Source organism: Falco punctatus (genome assembly GCF_963210335.1).
Source record: "Falco punctatus genome assembly, chromosome: 6".
Taxonomy (NCBI): Eukaryota; Metazoa; Chordata; class Aves; order Falconiformes; family Falconidae; genus Falco; species Falco punctatus.
The window spans coordinates 66,548,411-66,571,236 of record NC_137585.1 but is presented as its reverse complement, the minus strand read 5'-3'; the positions used below and the strand labels follow the sequence as shown (position 1 = coordinate 66,571,236).

Sequence of the window (22,826 nt, the reverse complement as noted above, 5' to 3'; positions counted from 1 at the left end):
AAAACATCCTGCAGAAAACATTTTGATAGGTTTCAGACAGGCATTTGCCTCAGTTCCTGGCAGCTTGCTTGCTCACTTCCCGGATTTCCCTCTTCCCTGGCAACCCACCTGGGACCTTTCTGGAAAACACTAAGCTCCTGGCTCCTTTGCCTTGTTCCCTAGCTGGCTCCTGGCTGACTGGCTGGCTGCTATTAGAAATACATTATGTCCTATGTGAGTGTGATCAGAAAATCCCGGAAGAATGTTTTTCACAGATGTTCTTGTTTGGCTTGTCAGAGTCTGGGCTGACCATTTCTTTAGGAAACACTGAACCAAGTGACCTAGAAAGCCACCAGCAGTGGAGGCAGGCTGCCTGTTTTTCCCAAGGACAGTCTTTCTGATGAGTGGAGCTCCCTAACAGCTCAGTGCCTAAGATTCATTTAGTCTTGCATCCTCAAACCTGTTGAATAAGGCATATGTAGGTGTCTAAGCTGTCTTTGCACATAGCTTACTTGCAAAATCAGCCAGAGAACTGGGGAGCTCATCCAGGAAAATTATTGCAAATTTCTTCCCTTTTTTTACTTTTTTTTATTATTATTTCCATTGTAATGTAAAATTTGCATTTTTTACTTTGTTTCCGAAATCAGAACGGAAAATTTTCAAAAATGTTGGAGTTCTTGATTACTGGGAACACTAGTTCTTCTACAGTTCTGTTATGTGTCTACTGTTGTATGGTCTTTTCTAGCATGTCAGTGGAGTACAAAATCCTTGAGTTCTGCCATCCTTCTGTTAGCCTAGATCATTGAAACCAAGCAACAAAATGCCCTGTTTTCTCTCCTGCTGGCTCACATGGATGGTGACAGCCTCCTACTGTTATCAATCACATCCCTCGCTCATTGCTGGAGGTCTACCCTGTGACTGTGAACATTGCAAACCTGCTGCTAATCCTAGCATGGAAATGCTATTTTTCATGAGTTCTTTTTCTTTTTGAAAAACTTAGGAAGTTGATAAAAAAGAAAGGAAGCATTGAGGTTGTTAATTCAGTTAATAATTAAGAAATGCCAAATTTTATCTGAATGTGTGACTATAAATCACGCCCTGAAATGCATACATTATCAAAAATGTTTCTCCCAGAAACGCGTAGAATGAACTTACAGATCCACAGAATGAATCAAGTTCTTCAGCTTGCATGGCACAAAGCTCCTCAGCTGGAAAATGTGTCTGTAGGATAAATGAGGGAGAGCCTTGACCACCCCGCCTGCATGGCTCACCTCAGTGCCAGGGCGATTCCTTGCCCTTCCCACTCTCCCTGGCTGGGCAAGCAGGAGCAATAAGACCAGACACAATACTGTGGCTCGTGGCAGAGCCATAGCAGGAGTGAGACTCCAGACTGACTCTACATTTTTAGTTAGACTGCCGCTTGCTGAGGTCAGAAACCAGAACTCTGGGCTTTCTCACACACTAGCCTGCCCAGAGTTACAGCCCCTATGCCCAGCACCCTCTGACTTCCACACACTAAAAATGAACCGGGACCTCACCTGCATCAAGCTTCACCTTGTAACTTCAAACTTGACCTTGTGTTTGTCTTTGGTAGCCAGCGGGAGAACAAATTACCCACTAAAGTTCATGACTGTAATCTTCCAGTTGCTACATCCCCTGACAATAAAAGAGAGGAGGGGGCAGGTTCAATTTTCACAGGGCTTGCTTTCCCTTGTGAAAGTGACTCTATAGAAAAGGTTGCACTCGTTCTTTCTTTTCTCTTCCGTGAGTAACAAATCAGAGCTCAACATTTCTGAGTCTTTCATGTTTGCTAGCATATGCGGTATGTTAATATGCACGTTGGTAATTATTTATTATTATCATTATTTTCCCAGATTCTGCTTGTCTCCAATGGAGGAAAGTTTATGAAAAAGACACTGATTGGGGAAGCTTATATCTGGCTTGACAAAGTGGATCTAAGGAAAAGAATAGTAAACTGGCACAAACTGTTGGTCAGCTCCACACAAACACACTGAGCAGAGCTATCTGCTTAGGGCACAAAACCTGCAGAGTCTGCTATAAACAGCATCCCTCCAAGACTATAGTTTGATATCATTGTGTTTAGCTAGTCTTTCAGAATACAAAGTAGAAAAGAGCAGTCTCTGGGCTACATAGCACACTTAAATGAGGGCTAGTAGACTTGTTTTGCTGCAAAAGACAGCAAAAGTAAAAGAAAACCTGGGCCCAGAAGCTGAAGTGAGGCTGTTTGAAACGAAGACTGATACGGGGGCTCCGTGTTATTGGACTCTGTGAAGAGAGTAACTGTGAAGGAAATAACGAAGGCTGGAAGGCAGGTGTTCCCGTAGAGTTCAGCTGCAGCTGGAGGTAGTGCGATGGAAAGAGGAGTCTGGTTTTCTGTGCAATCAGAAGGAGATCATTTTATGCAAAAGCACCTAGGGTGATTGACTTTCCAAATCTCACTTATCAGAAGTGCAAAACTTGTTTCTCTGCACCTTAGGATCTCTGATAAATTGCTGTAGTGAGATTATGCCACTTGACACAAACTGCAAGTCGTTTGCCAGAGTGGTAATGTTGTTTTACGTTAGTTTTTTTCCTTCTTCCTTTTTCCTTCAAAAACTATACCGTGGAAAATCAGATCTGATTGTTTCATTTGTTTCTGTGTGTTAACAATGAATATAAACCACTGTCCTAGAATGTAATGGACAAAACTATACTAATAGTCTATAATTTTGGATGTGGTTTTAAAGACAAAGAAAGAACAGGATGCCAACTGCACTACATCAGGAAGAAAAAATGCTGTTTTGATGTCAGTGACACTGTACTTCACCCTATCCTTTGAATCAGCAGTTTTAAAAAAAAGTTTGGAATTGAAGAGACTTAAGCACTGGGACTAACAAAATCATTTCAGCTAGTCCTTCCTTTTTTCAGCAACCAGTCTTACTCTGAAACTCTACCGAGATGATGAATTCTAGGCTATTTGGTGGGCACTTTGGAGAAGTAGACCCACTGTGCTAACCAACTTGCTTGGTGCAGGGCTCTGTATCAACACTAGTGCTGCACTCAAAATCTAAGGGGAAGGGACAGCAGGGAGGGTACTGCCGGGGTGCTGTTGCATTAGAGATAATTGGAAATATCCTCTTGCTGTCTCAGGTGAATGTCTGAGTATAATCCGCTCAACATCACGGCTTCTCAGTTAAGAAAGAATTAAATCGGAAGGTACTTGAAACCTTTAAGACTGTGTCAGCACTTCCACGCCTGAAGTCCCACTGCCCGGGGCTCGAAGCTGAGCAGTTAGCTCACCTGGGAAGGCACTGCTGCCTGGGATGGCTTAGGCTGGTGGTTGTATTTTGCCTTGTATCAGTTTTGGGGAAGAAGGGAGAGCTTTTTCTCCCATTCCTAAAAGCATAGTAGTTTCTTTAAAAAACAAGAATCAATACGATACTAACTCCCAAGTTACTCAGAAGTCATTTAATATTTCATAGCTTCATTAAAGAGTAGTTTCCCTGGAAATATTACCTCATGACCTTTGCATATTTAAAAAGAAAATGACCAAGCTTCTGCACTTCAAATGTTTATTTTTCTTGCCCAATAAGGACTTTTCAAAAATTATTTAATGTCCACCTTCTTACATTTTCTGAATATACATAGTACACTTCCACAGGCTGTGCAAGACCAACTGAAAATATTCTTCTGGAAAATAATATATGCTTGAAAAAAAAGGGAGAAATAAGGCTCAGTTTATTCAGAAGATGGACTGACCATGAAAAAGCTACACCATTTAATCTGGCGACACTTCCCACATACAGTTTTTGATTTAACTTTGTGAATTTAGCAGTGTGGAAAAAGAATTTGAGAAGGAACACACAGAAGATATTAATACTGTACACACAAAGGAAACTCCTGTTAAGGTATTGATAACCTGTTGGCAGCTTGCTTAACTTGCAAGCAGAGCAATCTTATCAAAATCTTATTAGCTATCTTAAAAACACAACATCACTGACAGTGGAAGTAGGATGTGTGCTTTGATGAATTTTATGCTTTCACCGGTATATGTATACCCTACCTCTCATATATTTTAAAAACAGTCCTCTGGAGTTATTGTAAACATCCTATATGTTTTGATGTTGTGTGATGTTTTTATAAGACAACAAATACTTCAAAGAAAAAAATCCCCAACTGAACCAAAAAATCCTACGTGGATATATTTGACATATGTGTTGCTCTTTTGGTGGGTTATTTTGCATTCCTGATGGCTATAGTATATTCTTTCTTTGAAAAAAAGAAAAAAGAAAAAAAAAAAAAAGTCCAGTTTCAATTACTGTGTGAAGTACAAGCCATGAGGTGTGCAATTTTGTGCAAACTGCCGGTAATTTTGTTTTTGCTAAGATTTATTATGAAGACAGCAAGTCACGCTGGTAGTTGCTATGGAGATTTCCAGCAGGAACAAGCACTATCTGGCTGCCTGACTGGGAAGCCTGTAATCATCACTCCTGATTGAGAAAGCGGACAGGCGTGCTTTGCTCTCACACACATAAAAATGTGGCCAATATTTTGTAAAATACTTTGTGTTGGGTGGTATAGCTGCGGCTGTATGGAGCAGCTACCTTTGTGGTGTAATCAGCTGTCGGCAAGGGTTTAATTCAAGCATCTTTGATTCTCTGAACAACACGCAAAATGTCTCTGCACGTTCAAATGGCAGTTTTGGACTCCTGTTGTGAAATGCAGAGTAGAGTTTGTCAGGAGCGCAGCACTGCCTTGGCCAGCTGCAACAAGGCCAGGGCTCCTTTGGTGTCACCCAGGGTGGGCTAGCGACAGACCTGGGCCCAGCACACTCCCTCTTTTCTGAGGCAGCATCATTCAGAGGTCAAAGGATGCTTTCAAAGTGTGCCAAGTTCCTTTTTTTGACCAAATTTCTAGGTTGTACTGGAATCACTCTATGCAACACAGATTCATGTTTGAATGCATTTTTTTCTTTTTCTTTTTCTTTTTTTTTTCTTGTTTTATGAATGAAGTCAGGAAAAACTCTCTTGTGACAATGTTTTTTAAAAAATAATCAAACAAGGACTATTAGTATTTTTTTACTTTTTTGTATATATCTCAGTATATTTTTTTCACTGTTTTCTCATTAATTTTTGTTTCTTTTACCTGGCCAAAAGTGCTTAGATGTGGCAACAGCTTTTATAATTTCTGAGTGATTGCTTGTTAATGAGTTCACACATACCTACAATTGCTTTGAAAACACATATTGCAGGAAGGCAATAGCAGAAGTATTTTAACTTTTTTTATTCATAAATCTGCTGAGTCAACAGAGATTGAAGCCGTTTCTTTGTTCAAGGCCTTGTATAGTGGAAACAAGCTGAAAAATGAGCAAAAGCACAGTGTTGTGTGTTTACAAATGACAGGGATTTCTAACATTATCATTATTATTATTATGCATACAATAAGCAGCAAACAGCCACTTTTTTTTTTCAGGTTAAAACTAGACATGAGAGTTTCTGTGATGAATGTTGAGCTAGTTCCTTATCATTACACTTTAAAGGGATAGTATCCAGAAGCGATGAATGCTGCTTCTTCGTTATTAACCATGTTTTTACATTACATGGATCCTGTGTGGAAGAAACCAAAACCCAACCCAAACCAGCTGAAGTCAATAACAACCAATCTGTTGACTTAAACTGGCTTGAAATCAAGACCTAGGAAATATTTGATTCATTTTTTTCTGGATGCTGGGTGTTTGCATGGTTAGGTTGTGGGGTATGGTAGCTGGTAACCAGCTGATATTGATTCTTACTTTGAGGATGATTATGAAGAAAAAGAAGACATCTATTACATTGTAAGCTAGTGTGTGCCCAATAGAGATTATTTAATTAGGATTTAGTTTCATGGAGATATCATAAAGATGTTAATAGTATTTTTTTAAATTATTATTTGAATCATAACTGACACTATTTTTAAGTACTTTATTTTGATTGCTACAGTGTTGAATGTCCCAGATTTCATTATTTAAGTATATATCTAGATATGTACATACCTATGTGAATAACAGAGAAAGTTTGCATTTGTGTGAGTGTAAGTTATAAAGGTAATGAAACAGAGAGGAAATTTAGTGTAAGTATCCACCTACATTATATTTAAACCATAGTCCTACACGCCTTGTGAATTTTTGGTACACCTGGCATGTAGGATCAGTTGCTCTTTATGAATACATGTTGCCTTTAGAAGGAAAATAGAAGGAATAAATGAAACCGGATACTCTCTCTTTAAATCATAAGAAGCATTTTAATGTTTTCTATATGTTTCATTTTATTATTTTGAAAAGATTAATAGGTAAATATATTGATGAGCTCAAAAAAATATAATATATATAGATATCCATAACTCAAATAGATGATTTGAGCAAAAGCCGTTTTCTTAATTTGTTACCCTGTAAATAAGTATACATTTTTGTAAACCAAACAGTTTAAATTATTAACTCCATCTGACATCCAAGCATGTAAATGTGTTCTTATTTGACTGTGTCTTATAGATGTTCAGTGACGTGCTCAGGTGCTCCACAATGGCTGACTAACATGTGCTGTCATGCTACGGACAACGTGTACAGCATACCCAATGTTTAAAAAAATCCAAAAATACCAAAAAACCCACAAAAATAATAATAAAAAAAGATTAATCCTTGGAGAAATGTAATGTTTCCACAGTGAATGTTGCATGCATAGGTGGTGGTTTGTTGATGCTCATTTTGGTTTGAATTTCTTTTAATTTTGATTTTGCTTCCAGATTCATCAGGAAAAAAAAATACAGATTTGTTCTAAAAGTTGTAAAAACTGGAAAAAAAAAAAAAAAGCAGTATGGGAATTGTATAAAAATGCTTGTAAATCTGTCTCAGTTTTCACTTTATGTATAAATCCATGTCATGGTTTTGTGATTGTATACAGGATGTATCTTGAGAACTTATGCAAATTGTGCTCTATAAAGGCTGTTATCCCAGTCTGAGAAATAAATATTTAAAATATCTGGTTTGGTTTCTTTTCCATAATTAGCACAAAAATCTATTTTGCTGGTTCAAATCTCCCATTTGTTGACCACAGTGGTTTTATTGTAACGCTGTACACACTGCCCATTTTCATGTGTCCTATTTCAGCATTAGCACAACTCCCAGGGTACCAGTAACATCCCACATTTCAGTTTGAAATGAGGAACAGTTGGTTCATCGCAACTTTTCTTCAAACAAGTCAGAACCAGAATCCACATGCAACTTGTTGATATCTTCACCCAGATTCGTCTCTGACATCCCATATACTTGTTGATACTTTCACATGGATTCATCTCTGACATCCCATATAGGGAACAAAAAAATGCGCACACATCAGCACAGTTTAGGAATGTACAAGGTTTTGTCTTCTCACTGTGAAGAAAATAAAATTGAAAATGTAGCCTAACTCTGTACCCTTCAGGTTCCTGATGAAGGCAGGATCAGAAAGCACCTGAGAAACCCAAAAGGGATTTTCTGTCTCTTTCCTCCAGTAGAAAGGTTTCCAGGAACTGTATCTTCTAGACCATATTATAAATAAGAAATCAGTTTATTTCAGCAATCATTTTTATATTACAGAATTGTGCCTGACTTGGAGAACATCTGTGAGATTTTCCCACAGAGCTTGCATTTATGAGTCACATCTAGACCTAGATTTATTGTGTTTGCATAGTTTCCCTCTTTGATACAAATAATAAAAATTTCATTCTCCCCAAGCAAGATAAATTGATGTTTGAGTCTGGCACCTGGAACACGTAGCCTGGATTTTTCTCTTTCTGTCAGGTGATGCCCTTTTCTCAAGAAATAGCATAGTGAGAAATAGGCAACAATTTTGAGGATGCCTCAAGAAAAGAGGTACCCTTCTCCACATTAGCCTACTTGCTACAGCAGTGACAGAGGCTAACTTCTACTAATGTCCACCAGAAGCCAAACTCGAGTCTTCCCAGTACCTGCTTTAACCACAGAGATGTATGTTCAGGGTACTTTGGGTACCTCTCTCTGAGGAAGTAGTCATGGCTACAACCAACACTTCACCCCATGCTCAGCCCCACTTCTCAGCATCCTCTTATTTCGGTGACGGAGATGCTCTCCAGCATGCTGGCCCTCTGGAAACGGTTAGAAAACATTCCTAAAATGCTAAAAACTTCATGGGACAGAAAGCTGACTGGCACTAGCTGCCATGGAAGCTGTAGGTTTATCTGAATTGAGGTCTGTGAAACTAGCTTGCTGGAAGAAAACCCCAGCATCCCTTTACACGCACAGAGAGAATGATTAAGTAATATGCTTCTTTTTTAAAAAATAAATAATGATGTTTAACAACAATGTGTGTTTACTCAGTTAAAGCATGGAGCAGGCAAGAAATATTTCCTCACAGTGCTGTTGCGGAGTTTAACCCAGCAGCTGCACGTGGTACAACGATGTGAAACTGGGAATCGGGTGGTTCACGGAATATTTTGAAAACATAGGCTGAAATTAAAGCTCATAGAGAGAGAACTCGCCGAGCAGTATACACAGGGGTTCGGCTCAGCGTTCTGGCTCTGAGGAGGCGTCCCTCGGTTCTCAGATGCGGCCATTAAACGCCACTGATGTCTGAGCGCGGTGCGCGCTGCCCCCTGCCGCACCGCCCGGCCGCATCCCGCGGGCACCCAGCTCACGCTGCTGCAACCGCTCCCACTGCCGTTCGCAGCCCTTGCTAGTAATTCTCTTTTCAAAAATAAAAATAATCCTGACTTACTCCTCTCTCTTCCAATGAAGTCACATATTAGAGACACCTGCTTCTCTACGCTGTCCTTCCAGCGTACTCTCCTCCCCTCTGCTCTCAGGCCCTCTCATAGGCTGTACAGATTTCTCAACACACTTCAGTTTCACTTAAATTAGTGTCGTGGTTTAACCCTGGCCTGCAACCAAGCACCATGCAGCCGCTTGCTCACTCACCCCCCCCGCCCCCCCCCCCCCCCCCCCCCCCCCCCCCGCCCAGAGGGATGGGAAGGAGGATCGGAAAGAAAGGTAAAACTCAAGGGTTGAGGTAAGAACAATTTAATAGGTAAAGCAAAAGCTGCACACACAAGCAAAGCAAAGCAAGGAATTCATTCACCCCCTCCCATGGGCAGGCAGGTGTTCAGCCCCCCCAGGACAGCAGGGCTCCATCAAGCATAACTGTTACTTGGGAAGACAAACACCATAATGCCAGATGTCCCCACCTTCCTTCTTCTTCCCCCAGCTTATATACTCAGCCTGACGCCATATGGTATGGAATGCCTCTTCGGCTAGCTTGGGTCACCTGTCCTGGCTGTGTCCCCTCTCAATGTCCTGTGCTCCTCCAGCCCTCTGGCTGGCAGGGCCCAAGGAACTGAAAAGTCCTTGATTTAGTATGAACATCACCCAGCAACAGCTAAAAACATCAGTGTGCTGTCAGCATTGTTCTCACATCAGAGCCAAAACACAGCACTGTACTAACTACTAAGAAGAAAATTAACTCTATCCTAGCTGAAACCAGGACAATTAGTAACTCAAGCATGTCTTCACATAAGAACTTAAAATTTTAAATTGTTGAAATTGTCCCCAGGAACACAGGTCTCCAGGCATATTTTCCTGAGCCTGAATGTCTCTCTGCTTTGGAACACCTCCATGAAGGTTTTCTTCCCAGGGACCACCAAGCCTTTGAGGTCCAGCAGAAGTTACAGCTCCCAGCTATGCCAACTTGCAAAAGAGTATCCAGCCTACTGAAAACCTGCGAATTCTTTGATCTCCTGTTTTATTGGGAAGGCCAAACTCTCAGGGACTCTAGTAAGAACATTGCAGCAAATATCTTCAACAACATTATTTTCATGGAATCATAGAATAGTTTGGGTTGGAAGGGACCTTTAAAGGTCCTGCAACAAGCAGGGACATCTTCAGCTAGATAAGGTTGCTCAGAGCCCCATCCAACCTGACCCTGAATGTTTCCAAGGATGGGGTATCTACCATCACTCTGGACAACCTGTGCCAGTGTTTCATCACCCTCATGGTACAAAAAAGAAATCTTCCTTATATCCAGTCTGAATCTACCCTCTTTTAGTTTAAAACCACTGCTCCCTGTCCTATTGCAACAGGCCCTGCTAGAAAGTCTGTTCCCATCTTATAAGCCCCCTTTGTACTTTGGAAGGCCACAATCAGGTTTCCCCAGAGCCTTCTCTTCTCCAGGCTGAGCAACCCCAACTCTCTCAGCCTTTCCCCATAGCAGAGGTGTCCCAGCCCACCAATCATTTTTGTGGCCTCCTCTGGACCTGCTTCAACAGGTCCGTGTCTTTCCTGTGCTGAGGGCTCCAAAGTTGGGCGCAGCGCTGCAGGGGGGGTCTGTAAGAGCAGAGCAGAGGGGCAGAATCTCCCCCCTCGCCCTGCTGGCCATACTGGTGGTGACACAGCCCAGGGTACAGCTGGCTTTCTGGGCTGTGAGTGCCCATTGCCAGCTCATGTCTAGTATTTAACCACCAGTACACCCATATCTTTCTCCACAGGGCTACTCTCAATTCATGTCTGCTTGTACACGGGAACTAGGAAACTCCTTCATCCCTTCCTTTTTCTAGGTGATGTTCCTGACACACCTGACGCAGAAAGAGCACTGCATCTCTTTCAGCCCTGCTTCATAAGGACACCAAGTTCAACAAATTTCAGTCTGTCAGTCAAAGGTATTTATGAATTTAGGCCACAACAATAAGCAAAATAATGTAATAAAAACCAGTTACAAATTATCAGAGATCCCTCCAAATTGGTCACACCAGCATGTACCACTTCAAACTGGGGAAAAAACTAAGCACACAGGGATACTTGGATGATTTATCTCTATCAGTATAGCTAAAATGGTATGATTGTTTGCAGACAAAGACTCAGGCACTGAAGGTCTGACAGAAGAAAGGTAATTTCTAGTTTGTACAGGCTGGTCACTTTACTGTGGCTACCATTTCAGAGTGGCTACTACTTCAGTCTTTCCAAAGGATCTAGTATTGCCTGATGATATAACATTCCACTTACTTCATCAGATTTATCATTTTTAGATGATGTATCAGATATGATTTCAAACACAGATGAAAATACAGAAGAAAACCTTTATTTCAGCACAGACTCAGAAAGTTCCTTGTATCAGCAGTTCAGCATCCACAGCTGTGATAAAGATGGAAGGCACTGCCAGCAAATTGGGAGCTGGAATCAATACACGAGTTTAGTAGGGTTCTTGCTGTTTAGAGGGGCCTTGACAGTCAGGAGAAATAGGCTGATGGGAAACTCATGAAGTTGAAATATGCAGATGTGAAGTCCAGAACCTGCGATGAAATAACCCCATGCAGCAGGCTGGGGCAAACTGAATGAAGTTTGTCTTTGCAGAAGACAACTTGTGAATATGAGTTAGCAGCATGCCCTTATTACAAAGAAGACCAACCAGAGACTAGGGCTCATTATCACAAATGTAACCAGCACATCAAAAAAGTATTATTTCTTTCTATTTGGCACCTGTAAGAACTGACAGTATTGTGTATAGATTTAGGCCTTCCAGTAGTAGAAAGACACTGATGAACCTAAGCAAGGCCAGCAGATGCCTACCAACATGATCAGGAGGCTGCCACATATGAAGTATGAGGAGAGCCTTGAGATAGTTGGATTTATTTGGCTTGGAGAAGATAAGGTTAAGCATAGCTGTCTACAGATGCCTTACAGGAAGGTACAAAGAAAAAAGAACCAGACTCTCGGAGGTGTGCAATGATACGACAAGAGTCAACAGGGACAAATTACAAGATGAGAAATTCTGCTTATATATTTGGGTAAAAAACCACAGAAAAAACTGCAACAGGCTGCCCACAGAGTTTGTACAATCCCCATCCCTGGGAGTATTTAAAACTTCTGGACAAGTCCATGAGCAACCTGATACCTCTGGACTTGCTTTGAGCGAGGGTGGGGAATTTGACTAGATGACCTGTCCTCATGTCTTCCGAACTAAACTACTGTCTATGACTCCAGAGTTAATATAACAGCAAGAAATTACATTTTTGTATTACGGCTTCATTTTTTACATATTCAAGGACAGTTCCTCTGGCTTTATACATGTCACAGTCACCAATATACATAATATTTTAGTTAGATTAAACATCATGGTTTATTATTATTATTATGTGGTTGTGAGATGAAGTGCTTCTGTACAAAGAAGCAAGATACAGCACCCCTTGTTTGGCAACAGTGCAGTCCCACTGCTCTTGAGTGTAATTTACTGTTGCCCAGCCATTGCTCCCACACAGAAGGTGTCAGGAATTCTCTTGCTGGCTCTCACCTGCCCTTTGCAGCCACAGAACTGACCCAACAAAACTTGAGCTACCTGCTTTCTGACACAAGAGAACAGTCCCTTGACTTTCCTACTTCCACGGAGCCCAAACGCACATTGAAACCGTCCAGCCACTGATCCCATAGAGAAGCTGCCAGGAAGGAATTCTGTTGCTGGCTCTAACTAGCCATGGAACTGACACACAAAACTTGGGCTATGTCCTGGTGTAACCGCAGCCGGCAGCCAAACACCACGTAGCTGCCGCTCACGCCCTCCTCATCTGGAGGGATGGGGAGGAGAATCAGAAAGGAATGTAAAAGTCAAGAGTTGAGATAAGAACAATTTAATAATTGAAATAAATTGAAAATTAAATAATAATAATTATTATTATAACGAAAAGGAGGGAGAGGGGGAGAGGAATGAAATCCAAGGGGAAGGGAAGAAAGAAAACAAGTGATGCACAGTACAATTGCTCACCACCCACTGACTGATGCCCAGCCAGCCCCTGAGCAGCGATCATCAGGACCCAGCCAACCCCCACAGTTTATGTGCTGAGCATGACATCCCACAGAAAGGAACACCTCTTTGGCAAGTTTGAGTCAGCTGTCCTGGCTGTGTCCCCTTCCAATTCCTTGTGCCCCTCAAGCCCTCTCACTGGCAGGGCCTGAGAAAGTGAAAAGTCCTTGACCTGCTAAAAGAATCACCTAGCAACAACTGAAAAAAAAACCCCAGTATGTCATCAACACTGTTCTCACAACAAAGCCAAAACTCAACACTGCACTACCTAAGAAGAAAATTACATTATCCCATATGAAATCAGGACAACTATCTCCTTTCTGAACCAAGAACATGGTCCCCTCACTCTCACACTCTAATGGAGCCTGACTTATACACTGGAAACGTCCAGCTGCTGCTCCAACACCAAAGGTGCCAGGAAGGAATTACCTTGCTGGCCCTCACCTTCCCTTTGCAGCCAATGAAATCCTGCAACAAAACCTGGGCTACCTGCTTTCTGAAGCAAGTAAATGGTCCCCATGCTTTCTCAACTCTAACAGAGCCCGCCAGCCACACTGGAATTGTCCAGCAACCGCTCCCACACAGAAAGATCCAGGAAGAAATTCTGTTGCTGGCTCTCACCTTCCCTTTGCAGCCATGGAACCAACAGAACAAAACTTGGGCTAACTACTTTCTGAGCCAAGGAAAAGGTTCCCGCACTTTTGGACTCCAATGGAGCCCTGCTTGCACATTGGAAATGCCCAGCCATTGCTCCCACACCAAAGGTGGCAGGAAGGAAGGAATTCTCTTGCTGGCTCCCACCCTTCCCTGGGAGCCATGGAACTGACACAACATAGGCTACCTGCTCTCTGAGCCAAAAAACGGTGCAAAAGTGAGGCAACCGATTTCGTGGCTGAGAAAGCAGGTAGCCTAACTTCAGTTGTGTGGCTACCAGGGGAAGGTGAGAGCAAGAGAATTCCTTGCTGTGAACTTCTGTGTGGGAGCAGTGGCTGGATGTGTCCAATGCGGCTGACAGACTCGGTTACACTGAGAAAGCATAGGAACTGTTTTGTTAGCTAAGTAAGCAAGTAGCCCAAGTTTGGCTGTGGCAGTTCCATTGCTGCAAAGTGAAGGCGAGGGCCAGCAACAGAATTCCTTCATGCTACTTTCTGTGTGGGATCAATGGCTGAGGGGCCCTGCTAGAGTTCAGAAAGCATGTGGGGTCCAATTCCTTGGCTTGGAAAGCAGCTAGCCCAAATTTTTTTGCAGCAGATCCACGGCTGCAATGGAGAGGTGAGGGCCAGCAACAGAATGCCTTCCTGGCACCTTCTGTGTTGGAGCAGTAGCTGAACGTTTCCAACATGGCCAACAGGCCCCTCTAGACTTGAGGAAGCAGGCAGACCATTCTCTCAGCTCAGAAAGAAGGTAGCCCAAGTTTAGTTGCAGCAGTTCTATGGCTGAAAAGGGAAGGTGAGGGCCAGCAACAGAATGCCTTCCTGGCACCCTTGAAAGGGTAGCAGTGGCCAGACATTTCCAATGCAGGGTACAAGTTCCATTACAGTTGAGCAAGCATGGAGACTGTTTACATGATTCACAAAGCAGGTAGCCCAAGCCCTGTTGCAGCAGATCTGTGGTGGCCAAGGGCCGGTGACAGCCAGCAATGCAACTCCTGCCTGGTGCCTTCCCTGTGGCAGCAGAGACCAGATGTTTACAGTTGTAGCCAAGGACCTCTAGTAGAGCTATAAATTTACCACAGCCATTTCCTTGGCTGAGAAAGCAGGTAGCCAGAGCCCTGTTGCAGCAGGTCTGTGGTGGCCAAGGGTCAGCAACTGTAGAAGAATGAAGCTGGGTTAATTATCATTGATAATATACAGCTGTGGGCTGGCTTCAGGGGCAGCAGGCTGGTCAATATAGATAAGGTGCAGCTGTGGCTGGGCAATTCAAGTGGCTGGGCAGCCAATGAAGAGAGAGGGGAAGAAACAAGAGAGGAGAGAGCACATGTCCTAGATGAGATGAAGGTAGCAGAGGGACTGTTTGAAGAATGTGTTGGTATGAGATGGTGAAAGACCTTGTTGTAGCTTGATAGTTTTGAGAGTGCTGTAATCAAGCAACAGAATTTCTTCCTGACCTCTTCTGTGTAGGAGTATTTGCTGGATGTCTGCAACGTGTCCCATGGGCTGTGTTAGAGTGAGAATGTGCTGGGGCCATTCACTTGGCTCAGAAAGCAGGTAGCCCACATTTTATTGGGTTAGTTCTATGGCTGCAAAGGGAAGGTGAGGGCCAGCAACAAAATTCCTTCCTGCATCTTCTGTGTGGACTCCTTTTGTATACTTTCCTAAATGTGAGGGAGAAGTATTAGTAACCAGTGTTTTATGCACATGTAGATATTCATTGTTTGTCCATTTTCTGTTTCAGCAATAGTTACCCTGAAATAAAATAGATATATTTCCAGCCTATGTTCCTTTTAAATTTAAACCTGTGCTCCTGCTTCCTGATCTCCCCATTCTTGTGAGGTTTTTTTTCAGAGTACTTGTTGTTCCCAAATGTGTTTCTAGTTTTCATCAGTATCTGTTGAACCACTGCAGCTTCTTGTGACTACAGAGGCAATTGGGTCTTTTTCTGTTCTGAGCATCAGCCTCATAAAAGAAGCACTTGAATTGTGTTTAATAATGTATTTACTTAGAGACAGTAACACTTTGGTGTGGGGGTGCACTTTCTGCTTACTGATTTTATATTGCCTAAAACAATGACCCATCAGATCACTGGGCTTTGTGGCTGTACTGTAATACCAACAGGGGGTATCACATTTAAATACTAATTTTAAAGTGTTGAAGGACACTGAGAGACCTGAGAGCTAGGTCTGCACTGGGCTTTCCCCGCTTGCCCATTTTAATTTTCTCGTGGTTGTTTATTATTCATGGTAATTTACTGAAAAGTTCTTACAGAACTTACTTTTAGTATTTGGTAGGAATCTGTAGGGAAAAAAAAAAAAAGTCCGTTTAGAAGCAAATGAGATCATATTAAATACATCACAGCAGTTTTCAAAGTCTCTGCTTGGTGTGGCAAAGGCCAGCACACAGCAAACACAATGGCTGTGCTAGCTCTGGGAGGAGCTCCCAGTCCCCTGCAACTCTGACCAGCAACCCTTTTAAATGGTGTGTGAATTTCAACGGAATCAACCTTATTTCTTTTTCTTCCAGTTCCTTCTCTTTCTCTGCCTTCTTGCACTTCTTCTGTCCATTTCCAAGGAAAGAATTTTTTTTTTGGTCTTCTCCAAAAAGCTTCCTTTTAATATAGTGTTTCCAGCTCCCTGGAAATTCTGTTTTTTCACTCTGATTGACAACCTCATGTTTCCTTTCACACCCACCCCCACTACAGATTTTTTTTTTTTTTTTTTTTGGCTGTGGCTTCCCCAGTGCATTAAACAGACCTGCTGCTGCCTTTTCTGAGAAAGTGCTGAAAAAACTTTTCCAATTTCAGGCAGCTTTCCTTTTTATAGCATTTGCTAGCAGCACTGTGGTTATGGCTGACCTCACACTTCCAACTAGAAATAACTAGAAGCCGGGACTGCAAGCACCAGACAGGGCTTTTCTAACCTTTAGCTGTATTAATCTTTCATACAAAATAAAAAAGGAGATGATACGGGACATAAATGCAACTTCATCATTGGATCATTACAGAAACTTTCAGTGTATCACACTGTGCTAGGAAAAGATGTTTTAAAATTCAAGTGTGCTTAGCTGCTATAAAGCACTCTGGGCTCTCCATTCTAATGTTGCTAGATAGCATGCGTGGACAGCGAAGATAGTATACAGGATCCCCTTCTTTATGAAGCACAAGTGTTCATCTGGGTCTTTATTTCCTTGGCTTTCAATGAGCCCAGATGGGACATGCACCTTGTAGGAGTACCTGCTTCACCACAACGGTCAGTGTAACCAGCAGCTCATCCCAGGGCAAAGGCAGATTTTGTTGGGATGCAGCTGAAATGTAAAACACATAGGCACACATAGGTAAATTAGTAAATATATACATATAGACACTTCCACCTATTCATTGAGATGCTGTGATGAAAAAGTGAGACTATTTTAAGGATTGTGAGGCAGACATATCCCTAGCTGAGTTTCATGCAAATTATTTCTCGTGAAATTCTGGCATTCCCAGAGGATCTTGTGACCTGATTTTCAATGCTGCTGAAGGCATTCAAATCCCACTGGGAGCCAGAGGGGTTCAGCACCTCTAAAACTCAAGGACTGCTTAATTCTGGTCAGGTGTGTAGTAGTTCCAGGATAACAGGAAGAGCAGGGCCCTGTTCTTGCACCCAGGCCAAGGGAAATAAATTATTTTCCTGCTTTGTGAATTCTGCTAACAAAGAGATAGACCGGTGCATTATGGTTTCCCCCATGTGGAACCTTCCAGGAGTGCCTAAAGAAAAAATGAAAAAAGATTTTGCATTTTTGTTCCCATTTAGCCAGATCTCTGAGCCGAGTCCCAGCATCACAATGGCTGCTGTCTGTGTAACATATTTTACTGTATCCTTAGACAAGTTATGTTTTCTGTATTGGTATTAAGACAGAAATAGCACAGAAATTTCAGGGCAATACTCACCTGGGCTGGGAATTTCTAAGGGCAGCAAGCTAAGGGCTCTTTACTTTGTCCATGCCTGTAATTCATATGGCTTTGCTGCATAACCTTCTTTGGGCCCTAGCTTTGGGGTGGGTTTTTTGTTGGTGTTGGTTTTTTGGTGTTTTGGGGGTTTTTGTCTATTTATTTGGGTTTTGGTTTATTGTTTTTTTTTTTTAAAAAAAAGATATTATTCTACTTTAGTAACAGAAAGATATGTCGTGTATCAGCCTTCTCTTTAGAAAGGCTTTAATTACTAGAAGTAGTCATTAAAAATCAGTTATAGGATTAATGTGTAGCAGATTCAGAGAAGTTTAGCCTGTACTCTAAAATAAAGTGTTTTTTTAAAAAAAGAAGTTGATTATTCTGGTAAAAGAAAGGACTTGAATTAATTTTTAACTCCATGACTGCCACTGGTATTTTGTAATAACCTGTAACCCAGTCTCAACACAGCTGCCACTCCGGTCAGGCTCAGATTAGGTCCTTACCTGGCAGTACTGCTGTGTCCTCTAATTACATTTAGTGTTCCTCTGGCAAACAATCCAGTGTTCCGTTTGGCTTTGTCATTAAACATAAAGCTCCCAGTGTCATTGCTGCTCTAATTTTTGCAGTTACTGCTCAGAGCTTCCTCCGTCACTGCGTGGCAGCACTGCTCCATGTAATGGATACTGCTTAATTCCCTTCAGCTTGGGAACCAGATGAATGATCAAAGCCCTTTTGTCACTAGACCTATCACCGTTCCGCTTTATTTGCTGTTTTCTCTTATTATCCCCACAGTCATTTTTCATCCCTTTATTGTCCTCACTTTCTCAGAGTTTTACAGTGATCGTATTTCCCTAGCTTTAACATTAGATTTTTTTGGTATGTGCCTCCAATTATGAGAGTGTCAAGATGTGAACAATGAGCAGAATTACAAAATAAATGCGAGATTATAAGAGGCTTGGAAAGGTGGTATTCATTCCTGCCTTCAGAGTATCTAACCTTAGTTTCCCAATTTAGATACTTTAGATACTGCAAGGCTCTACACAATCAATAGAGACATGCACTCCTCTGCAAGGCTGTTCAGTGTCTGAATTAGAGACTGCTCCCAATGCCTCTCCAGGCTGCCTCCTTCCCTCTATGGATTGCATAGGCATCATGGTTTAACCCTAGCTGGCAGCTCAGCCCCACGTAGCCACCTACTCACTCTGCCCGTGGTGGGGTGGGGGACAGAATCTGAAGGGTAAAAGTGAGAAAACTTGTGGGGTTGAGGAAAAGACAGTTTGGTAGTAGAGCAAAAGCCATGCCTGCAAAGCAAAGGAAGGAATTAATTCAGCACTTCCCATCAGCAGTATCAGCTATATCCAGGAAAGCAGGGCCCCATCACACGTAACAGTTACCTGGGAGGACAAATGCCATCACTGTGACTGTCGAGTCATCCCTCCCCCCCCCTCCCCCCCCCCCTTCCTTCTTCTTCCCCCAGCTTTATATGCTGAGCATGATGCTGTATGGTCTGGAATATCCCTTTGGTCAGTTGGGGGCAGCTGTTCTGGCTGTGCCCCTTCCCAGCTCCTTGTGCCCCCCCCAAGTCTTCTTGCTGGTGGGGTGGGGTGAGGAGCAGAAAAGCCCTGACTCTGTGTCAGTGCTGCTCAGCAATAACGAAAACATCCCTGTGTTATCAACACTGTTTCCAGCACAAATCCAAACCATGGCCCCATACCAGCTACTAAGAAGAAAATTAATTCTACCCCAGCCAAAACCAGACAATAGGGAACCAAGGGAAACCATTAAGATGCCTCTCGCAGATGGTGTGAACATTCACCTCACCCACACAAAAGGCACAAGGGACCTCGCTGGAGGAACAGACTACCAGGATCCTCTCAGCCTGATGATCCTCCGACTGTATTGAAGGAGGTCTCTTCCAGATGTCAGTGTCTCTCTGTTGTGGTTATGAATAAAATGCTGTGAAAGATAAGGCAAGGATGTCTGGGTCTGGGGCCAAGAGCAAAAATTTGCGTAAAAGATCTCCATACTTGGGAACAGCCACTGTCGTTGCATGGCTTTGTGCCAAGCCACGTCTGCAAATGACACTTCTCACCACAAAATTATACCCTCTACCCGCCTTGTCCCTGCCTCTGCTAGTAACTGCTTTTCCATAGCAAAATATGTTGAATTCTCTGGGTTCTTCCTGTTCACCTGTTTCCTGCCCTTTGGCCAATGGTCAGCTCATTTCATTTTCTCTCATTCCTTTTCTTTTCACCTAACAACAACCACCAGAGGCATCATATTGGAACTGGGGAAAATATTAATTCATTTCCCATTATACAGGATTTTCATCCAATAAGAACACCAGAATCTTACAAATGAGCACAAGTTTTATAGGGAAATAGTATGACAGAATGGTAATAGCTAACGGTTCCTTGGTACCACCTAAATCAGAAGGTCCACAGGGGGAACACAGCTAAAATCCACCCTGGGTAGAGAAGTTTAGTCACAGAAAACAAGAGCTCCGTTTGGAGCTGAAGCCAGGCACGTCAAAACCAGATTGAGGCAAGAGGAGACGGATGCTTTTGAGTGTCCTCAGGTGAAATATTTCTTGCAAGGGGCTTGATCCAGAATGCTGCTCATTAATGGGTTGTCAGTGACTTACATGATGTTGTACATTTTATCTTATCTTACATCTTATCTCCCCTGCTGTGTCAGATGCCAATGAGGCAGGACAAGGAATCACCAATGAAGTGCCAACCGCTCACGTGTGTTTTCTTCCCTCTGATGGAAGAGAATACCAGGTAGGAATCTGGACTCAGACCATAAGTCAGCCAGGCCCAATACTCTCACTGCACCGTTTTATCAAGGCCACACATTTTACATTCGCAGTGTGTTGGCACTAAGGAAGAGGTGATGGCCTGATTCAACACAGCTGTCTGATATTGCAGAGAAACATCCTGTAACTCTCTGTGTCAAAGTGCTCGTGGTTCCTGTTTCCAGGCAGAGGAAATAGTAATACATAATGAGCAAAGAAAATTATCCTATATTTAGGGAATACTAACACACAAATTAAAAGGGGCATTTTTATAATAAAGATTACTGTAGTTTCGAAGGGAGGGGAAGTTCAGGAAATTATGTCTGCCAGTCATCCAGATCTGTCAAGGAGTTTGGAATAGATGTGAAAAGTTGCAGGAAAATTATTGCTGAGGGGAACAAAAGACAGAAATGAATGCTTACTGTGAGGAAAAGGCTGCAACACAAGTTCAGTGATCATGTGTCTCATGTGACCTACTGACCAATTAATCTGCAGGTGTGTGCCAGTGAGGACCTACGAGCCATGGAAGGAAGCTGAGACACAGTGTGTCTGCATCTGTGCCAAAGAGGCACTTTAAGAGAGGGGATTATATATAAGGGGAACTTCTGGCTACTGTGACAGTGCATGACTGAATTAAAATTTGTAGAAAACAGTCTTTACTAATTCTGTAGTTGAAAAAATACCTTATGTTGCTACATCCCTAACGCTTTCCATTGCCTGCCCTCTCAGTCTCCACCATACCTCCAGCCCTCTTGATCATCCCATCCATTAATCGAGCAAGACGTGCTATGGTGTGAAGACTGCTGGGTTTTGGCAGGTCGAACACAACAGATGATTTCCCAGTGAACTCTGCAGCTTTTCTTTTACTAGGGGAGATCCTTTGGGTCTCTAGTCTCTGTCCAGCCATCAGTGTTCTTAAGAGAGGTGGATGCTTAAGATTACTGAGAAACCCAACCTGCTGTCAAATGTAGCAGGAGACAAAAACGTATGATCATATTTCCAGGCTACAGTAACCTCCATGATAACGTTAATCTCCTAATTTAAAATTACATTGTTGTTTTCAAAAATAATAGCCTCCTGCACAACAGCCACACTACAGTAAATTAGAGATTTTCATCATTATGTATCTGTTTTATTGAGAGCTGAGCTGATTAGCACTGGAAATAGTCTTAATATGGCAATGGACTTACTAATTATCAATGAACATTTCAATGAACTAATCCCATTAGTGAATTTTGAGAGTTCCATTAATTTTAAACAGCCAAGTGACTAGTTTCTCTTTGGTTTTTTTTTCACTTTTTCATTCCACTTGTATAAGAAACTTGTGCTTGGGCTTCACAAGACAGCAGGAGAGATGTGTGCACGCTGATTTCCCCCTCTCTTCTCATCAGAGGCAAGGAAATCAAATGCTTCCCCAATTTACATGCTACTTAATCCTGCTAACATTAATTTACTTAAATCTGGATACATTAGTTGTCCAATTAGATCTGTACAGTATCCAAAATATGAGGGTTTGGCTAGGTCTCTTTAAAATAATCTAGTTTAATATATCACTTATTTTAAAACACGGCTACCTGCATTTGTCCTTCATCAGTATAAATATAAATATTTAAATAAATATATAAATCTGCTTCTTTCTGGAGGAGGCCAAAAAAAGACCATTTCTAGCTAGTAATTTATTTAAATTCCACTTTTGATATCTTCTAGTTTCAGGAGTACCTTTTATGCTTGGCATGTTCAGTTCTAGGAACCTGGGTAGGAACCTTCAGGGAGATGAACAGCATATATTTGGACATCTGAGGTAAAAGAAATATGATTATATGAATTAAATGTGGCTGTGAAGCTTTTCAAATTCTTCATGTTTTTCATGAACATACAGATTCAGTTGTTGACAGTGGCATGAAGTTTCGTTTGAATTGCTGAGGATCGAAGTGTGTTTGGCTTTGTAAGCTAGCAGAATCTTGGTCCCATTTGAAGTTGACAGCTGGATTCTTATGGACTTCACTGGCACCAGGTTTCCAACTGCCAGTTTTCTGGACCTGGCACAGCAATTCTCAAGGACTGACACTAGTGGCGATTCCTGACCTTTCATGAAGACTTGTTTTCAGCTTTTGGATATGCAGTGCTAATAACATCTGTGCAGTCTCAGAGCCACAATAGTACAAAACGGAGTTCAGACAGCACCTTGGCTCCCTGGTGCTCCTAAAATTGCAGAGCAGCTAAGTACATAATTGCACAGCTTTTTGATAGCAGAAGACCAACTACTATTCTTCAGTACACATTAACATTAATCAGTTGTCTAGGTTTGGATCAATCTATAGGAGTGAAATTACAGGGACATTAGGAAGGTAAATAATTTTTATTACATGAGTGCCTAAGGCTGAGAAAGCATAAGACTCCCACCTCCCCCACCCCCCCACCCCCCCCAGACACTGTACTCCTTGCTCCAGAAAAGCACGGAGCTGGAGAAAAGCAGCTTAATGTATACATAAAAGTGAAGGCTGCCATTTGATAGCAAGCATGTAAGTTATGTAGTGTTTTGGTGATGCAAGACTAGTTAAAAGAACACAAATGGAAAAGAAAGAGAAAGGAGAGAGAAAAGATGAGAATACCCCCCAAAAAAAACCAAAGGG

General features: G+C 42.2%; 1 protein-coding gene across 6 annotated transcripts in view; it reads left to right on the top strand.

Annotated features, from left to right (window-relative positions):
• PCLO (piccolo presynaptic cytomatrix protein) overlaps positions 1-8,944 on the top strand; it is a 385,852-nt gene extending 376,908 nt beyond the window's left edge. For all 6 annotated transcript variants that reach the window (XM_080392024.1, XM_080392028.1, XM_080392027.1 and 3 more), the window contains one exon: positions 1,854-8,944. In XM_080392024.1, the coding sequence (XP_080248150.1) occupies positions 1,854-1,994 (141 nt within the window). In that variant the 3' untranslated portion in view covers positions 1,995-8,944. The remainder of the gene's footprint in view (positions 1-1,853) is intronic.
• Positions 8,945-22,826: the final 13,882 nt, after the last annotated feature.